The sequence below is a fragment of the Malus domestica genome, chromosome 03 (assembly GCF_042453785.1).
Source record: "Malus domestica chromosome 03, GDT2T_hap1".
NCBI classification, from domain to species: domain Eukaryota; kingdom Viridiplantae; phylum Streptophyta; class Magnoliopsida; order Rosales; family Rosaceae; genus Malus; species Malus domestica.
The window spans coordinates 31962350-31977449 of NC_091663.1; the positions used below are offsets into that span (position 1 = coordinate 31962350).

Genomic DNA, 15100 nt, shown 5'->3' on the forward strand with positions numbered 1-15100 from the left:
GAAATGCCATCTGACGATGACATGGTTGGTTTTGATGGATTTCAAAATCTTCGATTGTTGGGCTTGTCGTATTGTGATCTCACCGGTCAACTACCTGCATGGTTAGCAAAGCTAAAGAATCTAGAGATCTTGACTCTGGGAGGTAACAAAATCGCAGGGACAATTCCTAGCTGGTTGGGGACTGATCTACCAAGGCTTTTTTATATACAATTGGGAATGAACCTTATTTCAGGTGAATTTCCGAAAGAACTTTGTAGAGTACCGGCGTTGGTACATCAACCTGTTGCAGCTCAAGAAGACCATTATGAACTCGAATTGCCAATCTACGATACCAACCCCGCCGGGGTACTAAATGCCTATAGCAGATTGTCTAACTTTCCTCCACTGATAACACTTTCTTCCAACAACTTTACCGGTAATATACCGTCTGAGATCGGCCAACTGCAGCTTCTCCAAGGGTTGTATCTAGACGACAACAACTTCTCCGGCAACATTCCAGACCAAATGTCTAACCTTAAGAAGCTAGAAGTTTTGGAACTCTCCAAGAATCACTTGTCCGGAAAAATTCCATTGTCTCTGGCGAGCCTTAATTTCTTGAATGACTTTAATGTCTCGTACAATAATCTCGAAGGTCCAATCCCAACAAGCACTCAGCTCCAAAGCTTTGAAGCTTCTGCATTTGAGGGGAATCCAAAACTTTGCGGTGCACCGCTTCCAAACGAGTGTCGCATTGATGCGCATGATAAGAATAACCGAGATGATGAGGACGATGGGCATCAACTACCGTGGTTCTATATTTTCGTTGCGTTCGGGTTTATTTTCGGATTCTGGGGAGTATGTGGTTCTTTGATCATAAAGAAGACATGGAGATATGCATACTTTCAGTTCACAGACAATGTACAAGATAGGCTCTATGTCATGTTAGCAGTGAGCATGAATAGGATGAAACGATGGCTTGGCTAAATAGAGTTGTTTGTTTTTTCTCGGTTACAATTGAGGGTTTCGAAAATAAACCTCTGTTATGTATTTTGTTTTATAATAAACCTCCCTATGCTGTCAAAGTTATTGCTTTGTAAATGACTCGTAAATCGTAATTTGCAAATCCCTCTCATATCCCTCCCACATTTCCAATCCCCCTTAACTTGGTCTCGATTCCTTGAGACTTGGAAATCCCTCACCCCAAACATAGCCAAAAGAAGTCAAAAATTTGATTCAGGGACCAAACTGAGAATCGGGTTACCAAATTGACTACGTAACATGACAGTTTTCTAGCAAAATAACATCATCACCAAAATATGCAAAAACCAATGTGAGAGCATAGCATGCAAAAACAATCTAGGAAAGAATAGCAACACATAATCTTCACAGAGGACTGCAAATTAACATGTTCCATTTGACAAGGATCCCCATGCAGTCTGCTTTCTGTCAATATGTGCACTACCTGAAAGAATTCATGCTGCGCACCAAAGTAAAGACACGACTAATCGCATAAGATATGACCTTGAAAGTGTAATCATATTCCGATAAAAGGCAACCAGGTTCAGACCACAGCAATATGCCAAAGGAAATATCATTCAAGACCAGAAACATTGAAACCTACAGCCCATCTCGAGCAACCTCCTCGTTTATCTACAACATGCCTACAAGACTCATCATACCGCAACTAGCCTCAAGCTTAGTAACGGTTTGGACCAGGATCGACTCCAGCATCCCTGTCTGGCGTGTAGTTATTCTGGTATTGTCCAGGATCATTCCATCCTGCATTAGAAGGTGGAGCCATGTTGTTTGGTGACACCCCTCCCGGGTTATTGGGAGGCATCTGATTGTAGTTGTTGGGCGGCATCTGATTGTAGCTGTTGGGAGGCGCCTGATTATAGCTGTTCGGTGGCCCAGAATTCCAGTTGTTGCTTGGCTGGGGATTATTGTAGTTGTTTGGTGGACCCATGTTGGGAGGCGGCATTGGAGCCCTGTTCGGGGGTGGAGGACCCATGTTGGGAGGCTGCATTGGAGCCCTGTTGGGGGGTGGAGGACCCATGTTGGGAGACATTGGACCCCTGTTGGGGGGTGGAGGACCCATGTTGGCAGGTCCAGGTCCCGAATTTGGCCCAGCTTGATTAGGCATAGGAGATGGACCCGTATTCTGAAAATCACGATTCTGCATATTTTCCCTTCTCCTTTCAAAGTTCCTTGATCTGTCAAAGTTACAAGGTCTGTCATTACGCCTGTTTCTCTCATTTGCTCGACTATTGTTTCTTATCCATTCCTCATGGTACTTGGGATCATATGGCACTGCTTGGCCATTAATAAAAGGTTCACCTGCCAAAACAAACAAGAAAGCAAACAAATCATGAATAATAGAATTTTCCTGGTTAACTTAGTTGAAAACAATATAGAAAAGGCTATACAATGTAGAAAAAACACACGCTGTTTAATATTACTATAACTCTCGGTACCTGGACCACAATTCTTGGGAGTACAGAAATTTTGAAGTGAAAATTACCATGGATCATTTTTTGGGATGCAATCGACACACGAAACTGATTAGTTCAAAATTATGATATTTTACATGAAAACTCTGTACACAATATTCACTAGGGTTGCAGAAAGCCTTCAACAGGGGTTTTTATATTTCACTGGTTCTACACACCACTAGCACTGCTACAACATCAACTGCCTAATAACTTTCATCTGTAACATTCTAGAGCCTCAAACTATCCTTTGTCAGAAAAAATAAAGAAATAAATTTAAAATCAAAATATCATCAGACTGCCAGAGCTATTACGGAATGGGACTTATGACTTAAATGAATCGATTGCTATAAATAATTTGTTTTCTTTGAAATTCAACTTGAAGAAACAAGCATATCCGTACCTCCATAATCTTTGTTCTTAACATCCAAGTAGGAATCAGGAAGTACCCAACGGACTCCAGGCAACTCTGCAACAAGAATTTTACAAATACACACACATGTATAAATATGAGAACCCAGACACAAGAAAATAATAAATTCCCAACTTAGAAGCAGAATCACCTTTGATTTTGAGTGAAACCTCTTCAGATACAAGTGCCCCAAACGCATAATAGCACCTAGTTGAAACTGAGTAGATCTTCATTCTTGCTTCTTCCTCACTGCAGTTCAGCCGAATGCGTACAAGCAATCCAAACTTGGTTATATAAATCTTCATTACAAAATATAAATCATAGGAAACACAAACAATAGGAATACAGTACAATCCTATGTGCTTTTTGAAATGTGAAAGCCATGAATCTTACAAAAACTTTAGTCTGTAAAAAAAAAGTGATCAAGACCATGCTATAAGAAACATGATTAAGACCATACTATTTAAGAGATCATTAAGACCCTGCCACAAAGTGGGGTTATAGTTTAGATTTTGAAGATCAAAAGCCTACAAAAAAAGTTAATGAGTTTTGCTTTTGTTAGAACTTCAAAACATAAAACCCAACATTAAGAATTGCACCCCCAAATTTTGGCTGAAATATACAGAAACAAAAGAAATTTAGCAAAACACACACATTTATGTGATATAAAAAAAATAAAGTCAAAAACCCTACAAAAATGATATAAGGGCCAATTGCAATTACAAAATCATTTCCTATCTTACTACAGCTATAGTGATCCCAAATTCAGACCATAACAAAACAGCTGCATACAACAGAAAGCCATTAACTTTTACAGCGCACGGTATCAAGAAAATGTTCATATATTATGTTATACACCAGAATCGAGTCGGTGTATAACACAAAAGGTCGTACCCAGTGCACAAGGCTCCCGCTTTACGCAGGGTCTGGAAGAGGTGAATGTCGGCTAGCCTTACCCCCATTTATGGAAAGGCTGCTCCCAAGTCTCGAACCCGAGACCTACCGCTCATGGGCGAAGGCACTTGCCATCGCACCAAGTGCGACCTCTTCGGTGTATAACACAAATAAACTAATATCCTACAACAAGATAAATGCCAGAGAGTAGCATGTGCATACAACCCTCCCCCAATAGAGAAACAACCTCTTGTATTTTCTCAAACAAAAGTTTCCTGGTGCAATACAAATCAACTTAACCCAAAATTCTACTGTAATCAAGAGCGAAAAAGAGAAAATTAAAAAGCTACAACTTTGAAAAAACATATACAACAACAACAACAACAAAGCCTTTTCCCACTAAGTGGGGTCGGCTATATGAATCCTAGAACGCCATTGCGCTCGGTTTTGTGTCATGTCCAAAATACACTATAAACACAGACATATAAATTCTAAAACTCCATTTCCAATTCTGATTTCTCATAATCCAAAGACATTAAAAGTAAGAAAAATGATTAAATTAGACAGAAATTAATAGCAGGTGTTACCTTCCGACGACGGTAGCTAGGGTTTTGATGTAGCTATTGATGATCTCATCCCTAGTGACATCACCCTGAGGAGCCTCCATGACAACCAACCAGTGCTCGAAGTCACATGATCGTCTCCTTGGGAGGCCGGTTCGACCAGTTAGGGTTCGGGTCCCTGAGCGACGACGTCATCGATCTGGTCGACAAGCACTGGACGATCGCAGGGGAGAGCCTGCCGGCGGAGGCCATGACTCCAGCAAGAGGGCGGAGACGGTGGAGGAGAGAGAGCGAAGAAGAACGAGATTGGGCGGCCTATATTCGTTAAGACTCATAAAAATTCTGGTAAAAATATGACCCACGTCCGAAAACGATGTCTGTTCACCTGATATTATAAAACCCCAACTGAAATTTTCTTTTAAAAAAATAAAACCCAACACCAAAACAAATAAATACATGGCTTCTCTAAGGTGGGTTTCTAGTGTTTACTACAACAACATAGTGGCTTCGAACCTTGGGTTTTGTTAAGTTTTATGCTGTGATGCTCCTCTAAATGAACAATAAGTATTATAAAGGTTCAAATCAAGCATCATTAAATGAAGTTTACACAATGCAGTCACTAGAGCAACTAACTCAATTAACCTCCAATAACAAATAAACAGCTCTGCGTAGAAAACAGCAATTAACTCAAGTGTATATTCTTATATATACATATAAATAGTTCTGTATTATATATATATTTATATATTTTTAGTAATAATATTCATGTCTCAAAGCTTACACTTGATTTACAAGACAGAGAAAGCTCTATACCTCCTATGGCATGTTTGCTTGATTGGATTTGGAAAAGTGATGAATAGGAATGAATCTGGTTGTATAAGTATTGAATAAACTACCCTCATGGGATATCTGACTTTACTGTAAGACCCACTACTTTTTTTATTCCGTATGTCTTAGGATCTTAGCAAACACAGAAAACATCACATATTGGAATGATACCCACACATTACATAACCATTTCTACTAATGTCATTAGTGTTGCACTCTATCACTTGAAGTTACGATAAGTTGCTCAATCAATCCCATCAAATTCCCAACAAGAAACCATACACAAATACATAAAATAGAATAAAAGTCCCAAAAAAGATATTTGAATTCCTTCTCAAGTATTAAGTTTCCACCCACATTGATCGAAGGGAAAAAATGCACACAATTCCATCCGCACTCACCAAACAAAAAAGAGGCTTCACCATGTAGACTGGAGAAGCATCTTGTAATGATTAAAGATTCTAATATCCATACTACTCCACAATTAAGGACTAAAAAAGTAAAGTAACACTTAACACATAATTCAAATTTCAAGTAATATAAATTTCATTGGTTAAGAGAAAATAGAAAACACTAAAATTCATTTGGAAACTCAATCGTTTAAGATCTTCACTAAATATGACCCAACATCATAAATTATAATGAAATATCCACATCTACCATTTCTGCTAAAATTAAAACTTCGGAGGCAACACAAAAGGTACTGTTAAATCATTTCATTGAAAATAAAAAACAAGAGAAATACTACAGCAAAGGGAAAACATCTTCGTTTTATGTAAAAGTGAAACACTTGATCGCCTCTCAATCAACAAAAGCAAAGGGAATTCATGCAGAAGCACGAACAGAGACGCGAAGTATCCTAGGCACACATGTAAACAAAGGAAAAAACAAATGCAATACACAATTAGTCTAAGGCACAAATTTTGTAAAGAAAGCCAAAACAAGAAGCAGCAACCATACACAAGTATTCTAACCAGGCACCAAGAAATTCAACCAACACCACCAAGCTATACACATAATAGCAAAGGATAAAATAATGAAAATACCTCAGAAATAAGGTGGCACATTTGGGTACATGCCACCTTGAGGAACCCTTGGATGAGGGGATGTCCCAGCTTGCTGGTGGTGCTGAATCTAATAGGCCGACAGGCTGTAGTGGCCGCCCTCTGGATACCTACCGGATGGTAACCCACCCGAACTCGGAGGCAGTCCATACAAAGACGACCCAGTACCCACACCCGGACCACCACCAGCCAACCCCGCACCACCGAGTCCAACACCTAAACCACCAGCACACCACACCTAAACCATAACCCCCAGGGCCACCACAGTTACCGTAAGGCCCACCCAACCCTCCATATCCGCCACCACCACCCAAACCCGAATTCACCTGGTTTCCGATACCAGACAACCCAGGCCCACTCAATGGATGGTGACCCAACGGAGGCTGCCCCTGAAGCCCACTGGTATACCCACCATAAGAACCAATTCCACCTGGGATGCCGTCCTGTCCAGCAATCGAAGACGGTGGTGCCTTCCCCATCCCATCACCGTGCGTATTGGACCCACTCCCGGGTCCTTGACCCTGACCTGGCCCGTCCGACTTGCCCTTTTTCCCGTCAATCGCCAATTTACAGGTCAATTGCCACCCCTCGATGTTCTTCACAGGATCGACGAGCGCCGCCTGAGCCCCCTCCGGAGTCTTATACACAAACAGCGCATACCCCTTGCACATCCCAGTCTGCTTATCAAAGCCTAGCGGCCCCTCCTCTATCTCCCAGTACAGGGCAAAATGGGCCAAGAGCTTATCCGACGGCATGTCGTAAGGAACATTGGCCACATATATCTTCCGCAACGATACGTCGGCGACGTTGTTGGAGGCAGTGTTGGAGTTCGAATTCCCCGCGGAAGCGAGCTGCGTGACGGTCATGCGGCCGTCGATCTTCTTGCTCGGTTCTTTCAGGGCCATGAGAGCGCCGTCGACGTGGCGGAACGTGACGAACCCGTAACCCTTGGATTTCCTGGTGGTTTTGTCGAGGATGACATTTGAGGGTTTCTAACATGGACTTGGATTCTCTGCCCTCCCAATTCGGTGCTCTGTTTGTTTGTCACGGTTAATACAATCCTTCTTGTTTCTCTCTATCATCTTCGGCTAGGGATCTGTTGTTTCCAAACTTGTGTCTCCATTCGTGTCTCTTTTACAATTTTTTGACAAGTGTCCTTTAGTTTAACTCCTAGTTAACACTGTCAAAGTTTCATTAGATTAAATTAATTAAAACTAAAAGTTAAAAAAATAAAACCAACGGTCACTCAAACTCCCCCACCAACACCAATCTGACCGCCACACCCTCCCCAACACACAGTAATCTGTTATCGGAACACCCTTCATCGCCGGCGAAACCTCCATTTCTCTCTCTCCTCGCCATTTTTTTCTCTCTTCAGATGGTCTAGAAACAGTTTGTCTCCCAATTTAAGTTCCATTCTTTTTCTCCCAAAACTTCCTCCAAAAATGGAGACCCAACCCACTTCCTGCAAATTGGAGCACCACCACCATCACCATTTTCATTACTGCTGCAAATCTGGAGGCCCAACCCCTATGGCCGCTCCCCCCCCCTCCTTCGCCGACATCCCCCTCGCCCAAACTGCTGCCCAATCCGAGCTCCCGCAATCAACCTCCCTCCAAACCCTAACTCCCAACAGGCCATCATCGTCGCCCTTGTCCCCCAACCCCTCTCTGCCCCCAAATCTCCCGTCCCTTACACTTCCAATCCCTTTTGGTTTTATTTTCTTTAACTTTTTATTTTAATTTATTTAATCTAATGAAACTTTGACAGTGTTAACTTGGAGTTAAACTAAAGGACACTTGTCAAAAAATTGTAAAAGAGACACGAATGGAGACACAAATTTGGGGACAGCAGATCGCTGGCCATCATCATCATCTTCCTCTGTACCAATTCTTCATCTTTTGTAATTTAGTTAATATAATAACTAATATAATAGAAATGCAACATGACATTATTCTAGTGGTTGAGTTTGTTAATATAGTTAGAAGGGTATTATTGTAATTATGATATATGACTATATGAGGGATTGTATAACTATCATTTACTTAAGTTCGGTTGTATACATTTTCTCTAATCAATCAATACAATCTCTCTTGTTTCTCTCTATCATCTTCATCTTCCTTTGTACCAATTCTTCATCTTTTGCAATGTAGTTAATACCTATGTTATCAAAGTTATTGCTTTGTAAATGACTCGTAAATCTTGATATGCAAATCCCTCTAAAAAACAATATACGAAAGAATAGCAACAAATAATCCTCACAGAAGACTGCAAATTAACATGTTCCAAGTAACAAGGATCATCATGCATTCTGCTTTCTGTCAATATGTGCACTACCTGAAAAAGTTCATACTGCGTACCAAAGTAAAGACACGACTAATCGCATAAGGACCTTGAAAATGTAAATCATATTTGGATAAAAGGCAACCAGGTTCCGACCACAGCAATATGCCAAATGAAGTATCATTCAAGACCTGAAACATTAAAACCTACGGCCCATCTCGAGCAACCTCCTTGCTTATCTACAACTGCTTACAAGACTCATCATACCATACCTAGTCTCAAGCTTAGAAACGGTTTGGACTAGGATTGACTCCGGCATCCCTATCTGGCGTTTAGCTATACTGGTATTGTCCAGGGCCATTCCATCCTGCATTAGCAGGCGGAGCCATGTTGTTTGTGTTAGAATTTGAGATTGGAAATTATGGGAAAATTTTGATATGAGACAGCATTTTGTATGATGCCCAGAGCTATTGCATCTTTGACAGCATTCTTCCTCATCAGCTTCTTTTCATCAACTGAGAGATCTCCTTCCTTCTACTCTGAGATTTCAAACCCATTTTCAACCATATTCCAATGTTCATGAGAACGGAAAATGGTTTTCATCTTAATATGCCAGAAATCAAAGTTCTAACCATTGAAAAATGGTGCTCTTAGCTCGCTCCCACTAGATCCGGCCATGTTAGACTTGAAATATTTTGCTCCAAAAGTAGAAGCAACTTTATAAGGACCCCAAATATTGCAATGGATCAAATCAAACGGTTTTGTAGTTGTAATGGAACTGACACCAAAAGGTAAACGACTTTGCTTGGTTAATAGACGAACATCACAAGCATTATTTGACTTAAAAGGGAAATGCAACAGGTGTTTCGACATGAAATCTAGTCTAGATGATAAGTGACCCAGACGCCGATGCCACAACTCCGTAGGTGAGAGAACAAGGTTGCAGACTCGGCGTGGGCTACCAGATGTTGTGGGAGTTAACGCCACCAAATAATAGAGCCCTCCACGTTGCTTACCCAAACCAATCACTGTCTTCGTCATCAAGTCCTACATAATACACCACGAAGGAAAAAAGGTTACAGAATAATGTAATCCACTTGTAATTCAACTTATAGACATCAAATCTACTTTGAAAGTTGGCAGACACAACACATCTCACAACAAAAAAGTAGAACTCAAAGGGACATTTCCAGTGGAGACAATGCGAGCTTGCTCTCCACTTGGTAATAAAACTGGTGACAAGTTGGTGTGTTTGACACCATCAGTGAGTAAATCTGGTAAGGAGGTGATATGATCCGTTGGACCAATGTTGATTATCCATCGATGTAAGGGCAAAAGGGATTTCGACATACCTGTCTTCATGGCAGCCGCATTAGCTTTTAGGGGAACGGATGCATCACCTCATTTATTATTCATTATGTGAAGAATTTGCTGGAATTGGGTGTCAGATAACCCAAACATCACCGACTTCATCTCCTTCAAAGTGGCACCTTCTAAAACTTGATTCGCATACGAAGAAGAACTACCTTCCTTTTTAGAAGGCTTGCTTCCTTTTTGAGGCTTGACTTAGTGAAGAAGATGCCCCGGTGGATATCCATGAAACTGGTAACAAGTATCAATGGTGTGAGTCATGATCACAATGAGTACAGTGCAGGGGCTTGCGACTAAAGAACCTAAACAATCGCGAACCACCTTGTTGAACAGCCATAGTTGTTGTCTCAGTGACTCCACTTGAGGCAGCAAGAGATCTTTGCTTCTCTTCCTGGGAAATTGAAGCATAGGCCTAACAAACTGTGGGTAAAGGATTCATCAGCAAGACTTGCCCTCGAATGGCACCATAGGATTCATTAAGGCCCATAAGAAATTACATCGATTTGTTCATTTCATTTTGTGCTCCACACGTGCAGGAAGTGGAGTCACTAGGGCCTGGAGAGTTATATTGGACATTCACTAGTGATTATTATTTATACAAGTTATGATTTGAGACATTGCACGACATGCTAGGTTTCAGAAAACCTATTTTATCATGATATATGTGTTTTCATAAAACCTAGGGGTTAGTACGTTGGTAACTGTTTTAGTATATGTATATATCAAATTGGTCCACTCATGTTCGGTTTGTGCCCCCTTTAGGACCTAATAACAAGGATTACAATCTGAGCTACGAGGCGTTCCCCTACCAGTGATATTGTGCTATATTCTCTCTACTTCAGCATCTATTGTAATAGCACTTCTTTATCTTAATTTCTGTTTGTACTCTGGAATAGACGTATGCTCTGAACATATTATGCACTATCTTAATGTTTAATTATCAGCAGTTGAACTTAGTATGGTGTTATTCGTCCCTATTGCATGATTTGTCTTAAATATTATGCATGTTTAGTACGTTCTCGGTTTTTGTATGAATTATATGGCTTCTGTCACCTCTCGGGTGTCGGCCAGCACGTGACCATCCCGATGTCCTGAGGACATCGGGGTCGGGGCGTGTCATTCTCCATAAGGATTATTTAAAACAATTTATGTAAAACCAAATCTTAATTAGTTACTTGAAACAAAGTTTTGAAAAATGTTGATTTTAAGACCTAAAATAGAAAGAAAAAAAATAACGAATTTAATTTAAAATATTAAAAAAATCAGCAAAGGTAAAATAAACTAAAATAAAACGGTTTTGAAAATCAATTTGTGAAAGAACTAGGATTCCGCCGTCACCTTAACAATCCTACCCACTTATTCCAATTACTTATGAATTACCCACGCATATTTTGAATGTTTGGTTTTCCTAAAGTATGTTTTACATGGACCTCCAACCTAGAACGTATGCCAAAATAACCAATAAATTAATACTAAGAATATGGTAAAATATATGGTATAATATTGACTCATGATCCAGCGTACTATAGGTCGTAAACTTCTTTCTACAGCTGAACTGGGTTATAATGGCAGTGTGGTGCTGTGGTCGCAGGTTGTGTGGCAGTGGTAGCAATGGTCGCGGTGATACCATGGTACCGTGAAAATGTGATAACAAAGTCCCACATCAGTGAGGGGCCAAACCATGCAAGGGCTTAATTATAAAAGTGTAGGTTATTCTCCATATTGCCGATTAGTTTTATGGTGGAACCTCAATTTTCACATGTGCTCCACATCACCTAATTTATGTTGTCCAAGTCTTAGGCTTGAAAATTTGCCACGCATGAGGAGGCGTGTGAGAATGTGACGACAATGTTCCACATCAATGAGGGACCATGTGTTAGGCTTTAAAATTTGCCACACATGAAAAGACATGTGAGAATGTAACGACAAAGTTTCACCTCGGTGAGGGACCAAACCATGCAAGAACTTATAAGGAGTTAGGCGACTCCTCATATTGCCAATTGGTCTTACAGTGCAACCCTAACCTTCTTCATGAAACCACTTGCCTATCCCTAGGGGAAATATTAATTACGGTCAACGACTATTAAGGCGTAAAAACGTAATCTTAATGGATACTGCTAGGGCTGGAAAAAAATCCAAAACCAAACCGAAAAAATTCCGATCCCAAACCAAAACTCCCGAAATTTTCGGTATGTAATCTCGAACCATACCGAAATTTTCGGTACAGGATTTGGTTTTGCATCTCCATTTTTTCGGAACCGAAAATAAATATTATATATATATATTATTTTTTAATTATAAGAAATTTATTTCAACCGTTCATTGTTTTAAATTAATCTGGGTCGTTCATTTGTTTTTGGGTCTGATCTCCCATTTCACTTTTCACAGTTCACTCTTCCGCCGTTTCCAAACTTTCCATTCCCTCACCGAGCGCCCTCATCCATCTTCAGCGCCTGAGCCTCATCTCCATACTAATACCGATCGTCTCTGACTCTCCACTCCAGCCTTCCTTCACCACACAGCCACCGCCACACCATCGCTTTCTCTCTCGATCTCTCTCACAGACAGAAGTCAAGTCACAAAACTATCGATCCCAAATTAGGTAATTAATTTAGTGTTTTGAAATCTAATTTTCGTCTTCCTTTTGAAATTTAATTTAGGGTTTGGAATTAATTTTGATTGCAGAGTTCACTTCTTTTCATAACAATCTTGCAGAGTTCATTTCTATTCAATTTTTCTCACTGTGGTATGAAATTGCATTCCTACTTTCATTCATAGCGAACACTGAGTAGTTGATACTGATAGAAGGTATATGACTCTGTTAGAAGATCTAACAGAGAATTTTTTCAACAGAATATGTCGAGAATCTACAAAGTGAAAAGAAAACCAACGATTTGTGAGAGTTTAAGTTCGTTGTGTTAGTTTTTTATTTGTATTTTTTTTATATTGCTGTATGATACTTATTCAGAATCTTCTCTTATTTGCTTAATCTTTCACAAAAATTGAAATATTTACTCAAACAGTTTGTATGTGTACTTACAATTTACGAGTAGCTCACTCTTGCGAATAGTCAGCTCCTCACTGTCGAACACTGCCAACTTCGCAAGCTGATTGTGGGAGGTGTGTACCTTGTGGTGTTTAGGGTTCTATATGCGTTGCTGGTATTTGTATGCTTAATCACTAGAATGTAGTGACTCATGAAGGAAGTGGGAACGTGGGGGAGAGTAGTAGGCATGTTGGGGATGTTGTGGCATCCCTTATGGCAGCAGATGAATAGATAAAATTGAAACAAGCTACTTATATTCTCCTAGTTTATAAGCAAGCTAGTTTTTATTTGCTTCCTAGTTCAAATACACGATATATTTTGAGTTCTTTTTCTCACAACCATATATTTCTACGTTGAATGCTCAAATTTTTGAACCATTTATTTTATTTATTGATTGGAATTTGGATATATGTTGAACTGTGGTTGTGATATATATTAATGTGCATTGTTATTTTATTTGTTAGGATGGACGGGTCTAGTAGCCAATCTAGTACACATATGGTCTCGGTATTAGGAAAACGAAAACTTTGGCTCGTAACTAATTTTTTTTCTTTTGGATTTGTTACTTTATTTATTTTAAAACCTTAGCTTGTAACTAATTTTTTTGCTTTTGGATTTGTTACTTAATTTATTTTTATTGCATGCATTTGTTGTAGAAATTGAATAGGCAGATGTGCTATTGTCATTGTGCACAGATTGTGCTTTTACATTTGTCCTTACCAGTTATTATTATAGTGAAATTTATATTTTACTTGACGGTGCTATTTTTTCTGAGTTGTCATAAGGTATGGATCTTTGATTGATTGAGGTAAATGTTTCTGCTGTTTTGCAGTGGAACCTTCTTCTAGTGATTCAGGGGTTTCCAATGGAAATGCTCAAGAATTGGTGACATTTTGGTCTCGGCCAACTTGGGCCTCCCTTGCTACATCTAGCGATGACATGTCGTCTGGTGGAAACCATTCATCAACCACAGAGTCATCTAGTACTGCAGCAGATGCTCCCCTGTATAGTTATATGTTCAACAGATTGGCAGCCCAAAAGCATACTATGTCAAATTTTAGTCCAAAAGCCTAAAATCATTTTGGGATTCTCGATTTGTCCCGAAATCCCGAAACTATTTCGGGATTCCCGAAAATTGGGATTCCCGAAAATTTGGTTTGGGATCGGGATTGAAATTGGGATTCCCGAAAATTTCGGTTTGGGAATCGGGACAAGGGTTTCGGTATGGGATCCCATACCAAACCACCCCTAGATACTGCAAGCATGATAAGTCAGATATAAAACTCAGTGGTGGAAAAAAAATGAGAAACATCCAATCTTCCAAGAAAAATCATTTCACTAGGAAAATAGTTAACTTGAACTTCTAATACACGGTGAGATGAACAACACTCACTGCTTCTCTATGATATATGAGCATTTTATCCAAATAATGGCATTTTGCTAGGTCAAATACGTGTTTTAATTTTTGAGATAAAGAACACTCACTACTTCTCTATTCTTAATGAGGAGTTGGGGCTTCGCAAGACTAGGCATGTTTGACAACGTTTTTAAAGCAACTGAAAGAGTTTTAAGATCACTAAAGAGCTTTTAACAACATTTGACAAAAAAAGCTAACCGTAATTGTGAGTAAAAAAAAATACTTGAAAAAAGAAGCACATGAAGGAAGTACTTTTCAGAAGAAAAAAAAAACACTTGGCATTTTTTTAAAAGAGTTTCCTTGTGCTTCGGGCCTAATTAAGCTTATTGTCTTTGTTGCTATCATCTCCCCTATTTCTTGAATTCTCTTTAGCAGATCCAATGAGCGAAGGTCATCGTTTGTGGTTTCTTTAGTGGAAAATCTCTATTCGACGCCTTGAAGGGGTTGGAAAAAATTGCATTGTGTGATTTTGCTTGTTTGCCAAATTCTCAGTTGGGTTATTGGAGGACCCCTCGACTTCTAATGTGTAATTATGGTTGTTTTCTAATGTTGCCAAAGCTGCTTTTCCGTCTAATGAAGCATAATTTCTAAATGCACACTCGAGATCCTACTATATATACGAAGACAGAAAAACATTGAGCTGCAACAAGCCTTCAAACACAATGGCTCATGGCTTCCTTCTCATAATCCTCCTATTCACGTTCATTATATCTCCAAATATCCACGCATGCAACCAAAATGAACGTACCGCTCT

At 39.7% G+C, this 15100-nt stretch overlaps 2 protein-coding genes and 1 long non-coding RNA gene across 12 annotated transcripts in view; 1 reads left to right on the plus strand and 2 right to left on the minus strand.

The window, feature by feature from the left end:
• LOC139194130 (multiple organellar RNA editing factor 8, chloroplastic/mitochondrial-like) overlaps positions 1-15100 on the minus strand; it is a 77056-nt gene that overhangs the window by 9608 nt on the left and 52348 nt on the right. The window lies entirely within an intron of this gene.
• Positions 1265-7295, minus strand: LOC139194131 (multiple organellar RNA editing factor 8, chloroplastic/mitochondrial-like). Of its 9 annotated transcripts, none has more exons than XM_070818473.1 (5): positions 6212-7251; positions 4362-4722; positions 3032-3129; positions 2872-2937; positions 1265-2316 (listed from the first exon to the last, which is right to left on the minus strand). In XM_070818473.1, the coding sequence occupies exons 2-5, from the start codon at positions 4439-4441 to the stop codon at positions 1676-1678; spliced, it is 885 nt and encodes a 294-aa protein (XP_070674574.1). In that variant the 5' UTR covers positions 4442-4722; positions 6212-7251; the 3' UTR covers positions 1265-1675. The 9 variants fall into 9 exon arrangements, 6 of the variants coding, with proteins under 6 accessions (XP_070674574.1, XP_070674576.1, XP_070674573.1 ...); XM_070818475.1 differs by having other exon boundaries at positions 4362-4652; positions 6212-7245; XM_070818472.1 differs by lacking the exon at positions 6212-7251 and having other exon boundaries at positions 1265-2012; positions 2053-2316; positions 4362-4948.
• LOC139194279 (uncharacterized) lies at positions 12267-13984 on the plus strand. The gene is made up of 2 exons (XR_011579037.1): positions 12267-12485; positions 13762-13984. It is a non-coding gene; the product is annotated as an uncharacterized lncRNA (long non-coding RNA).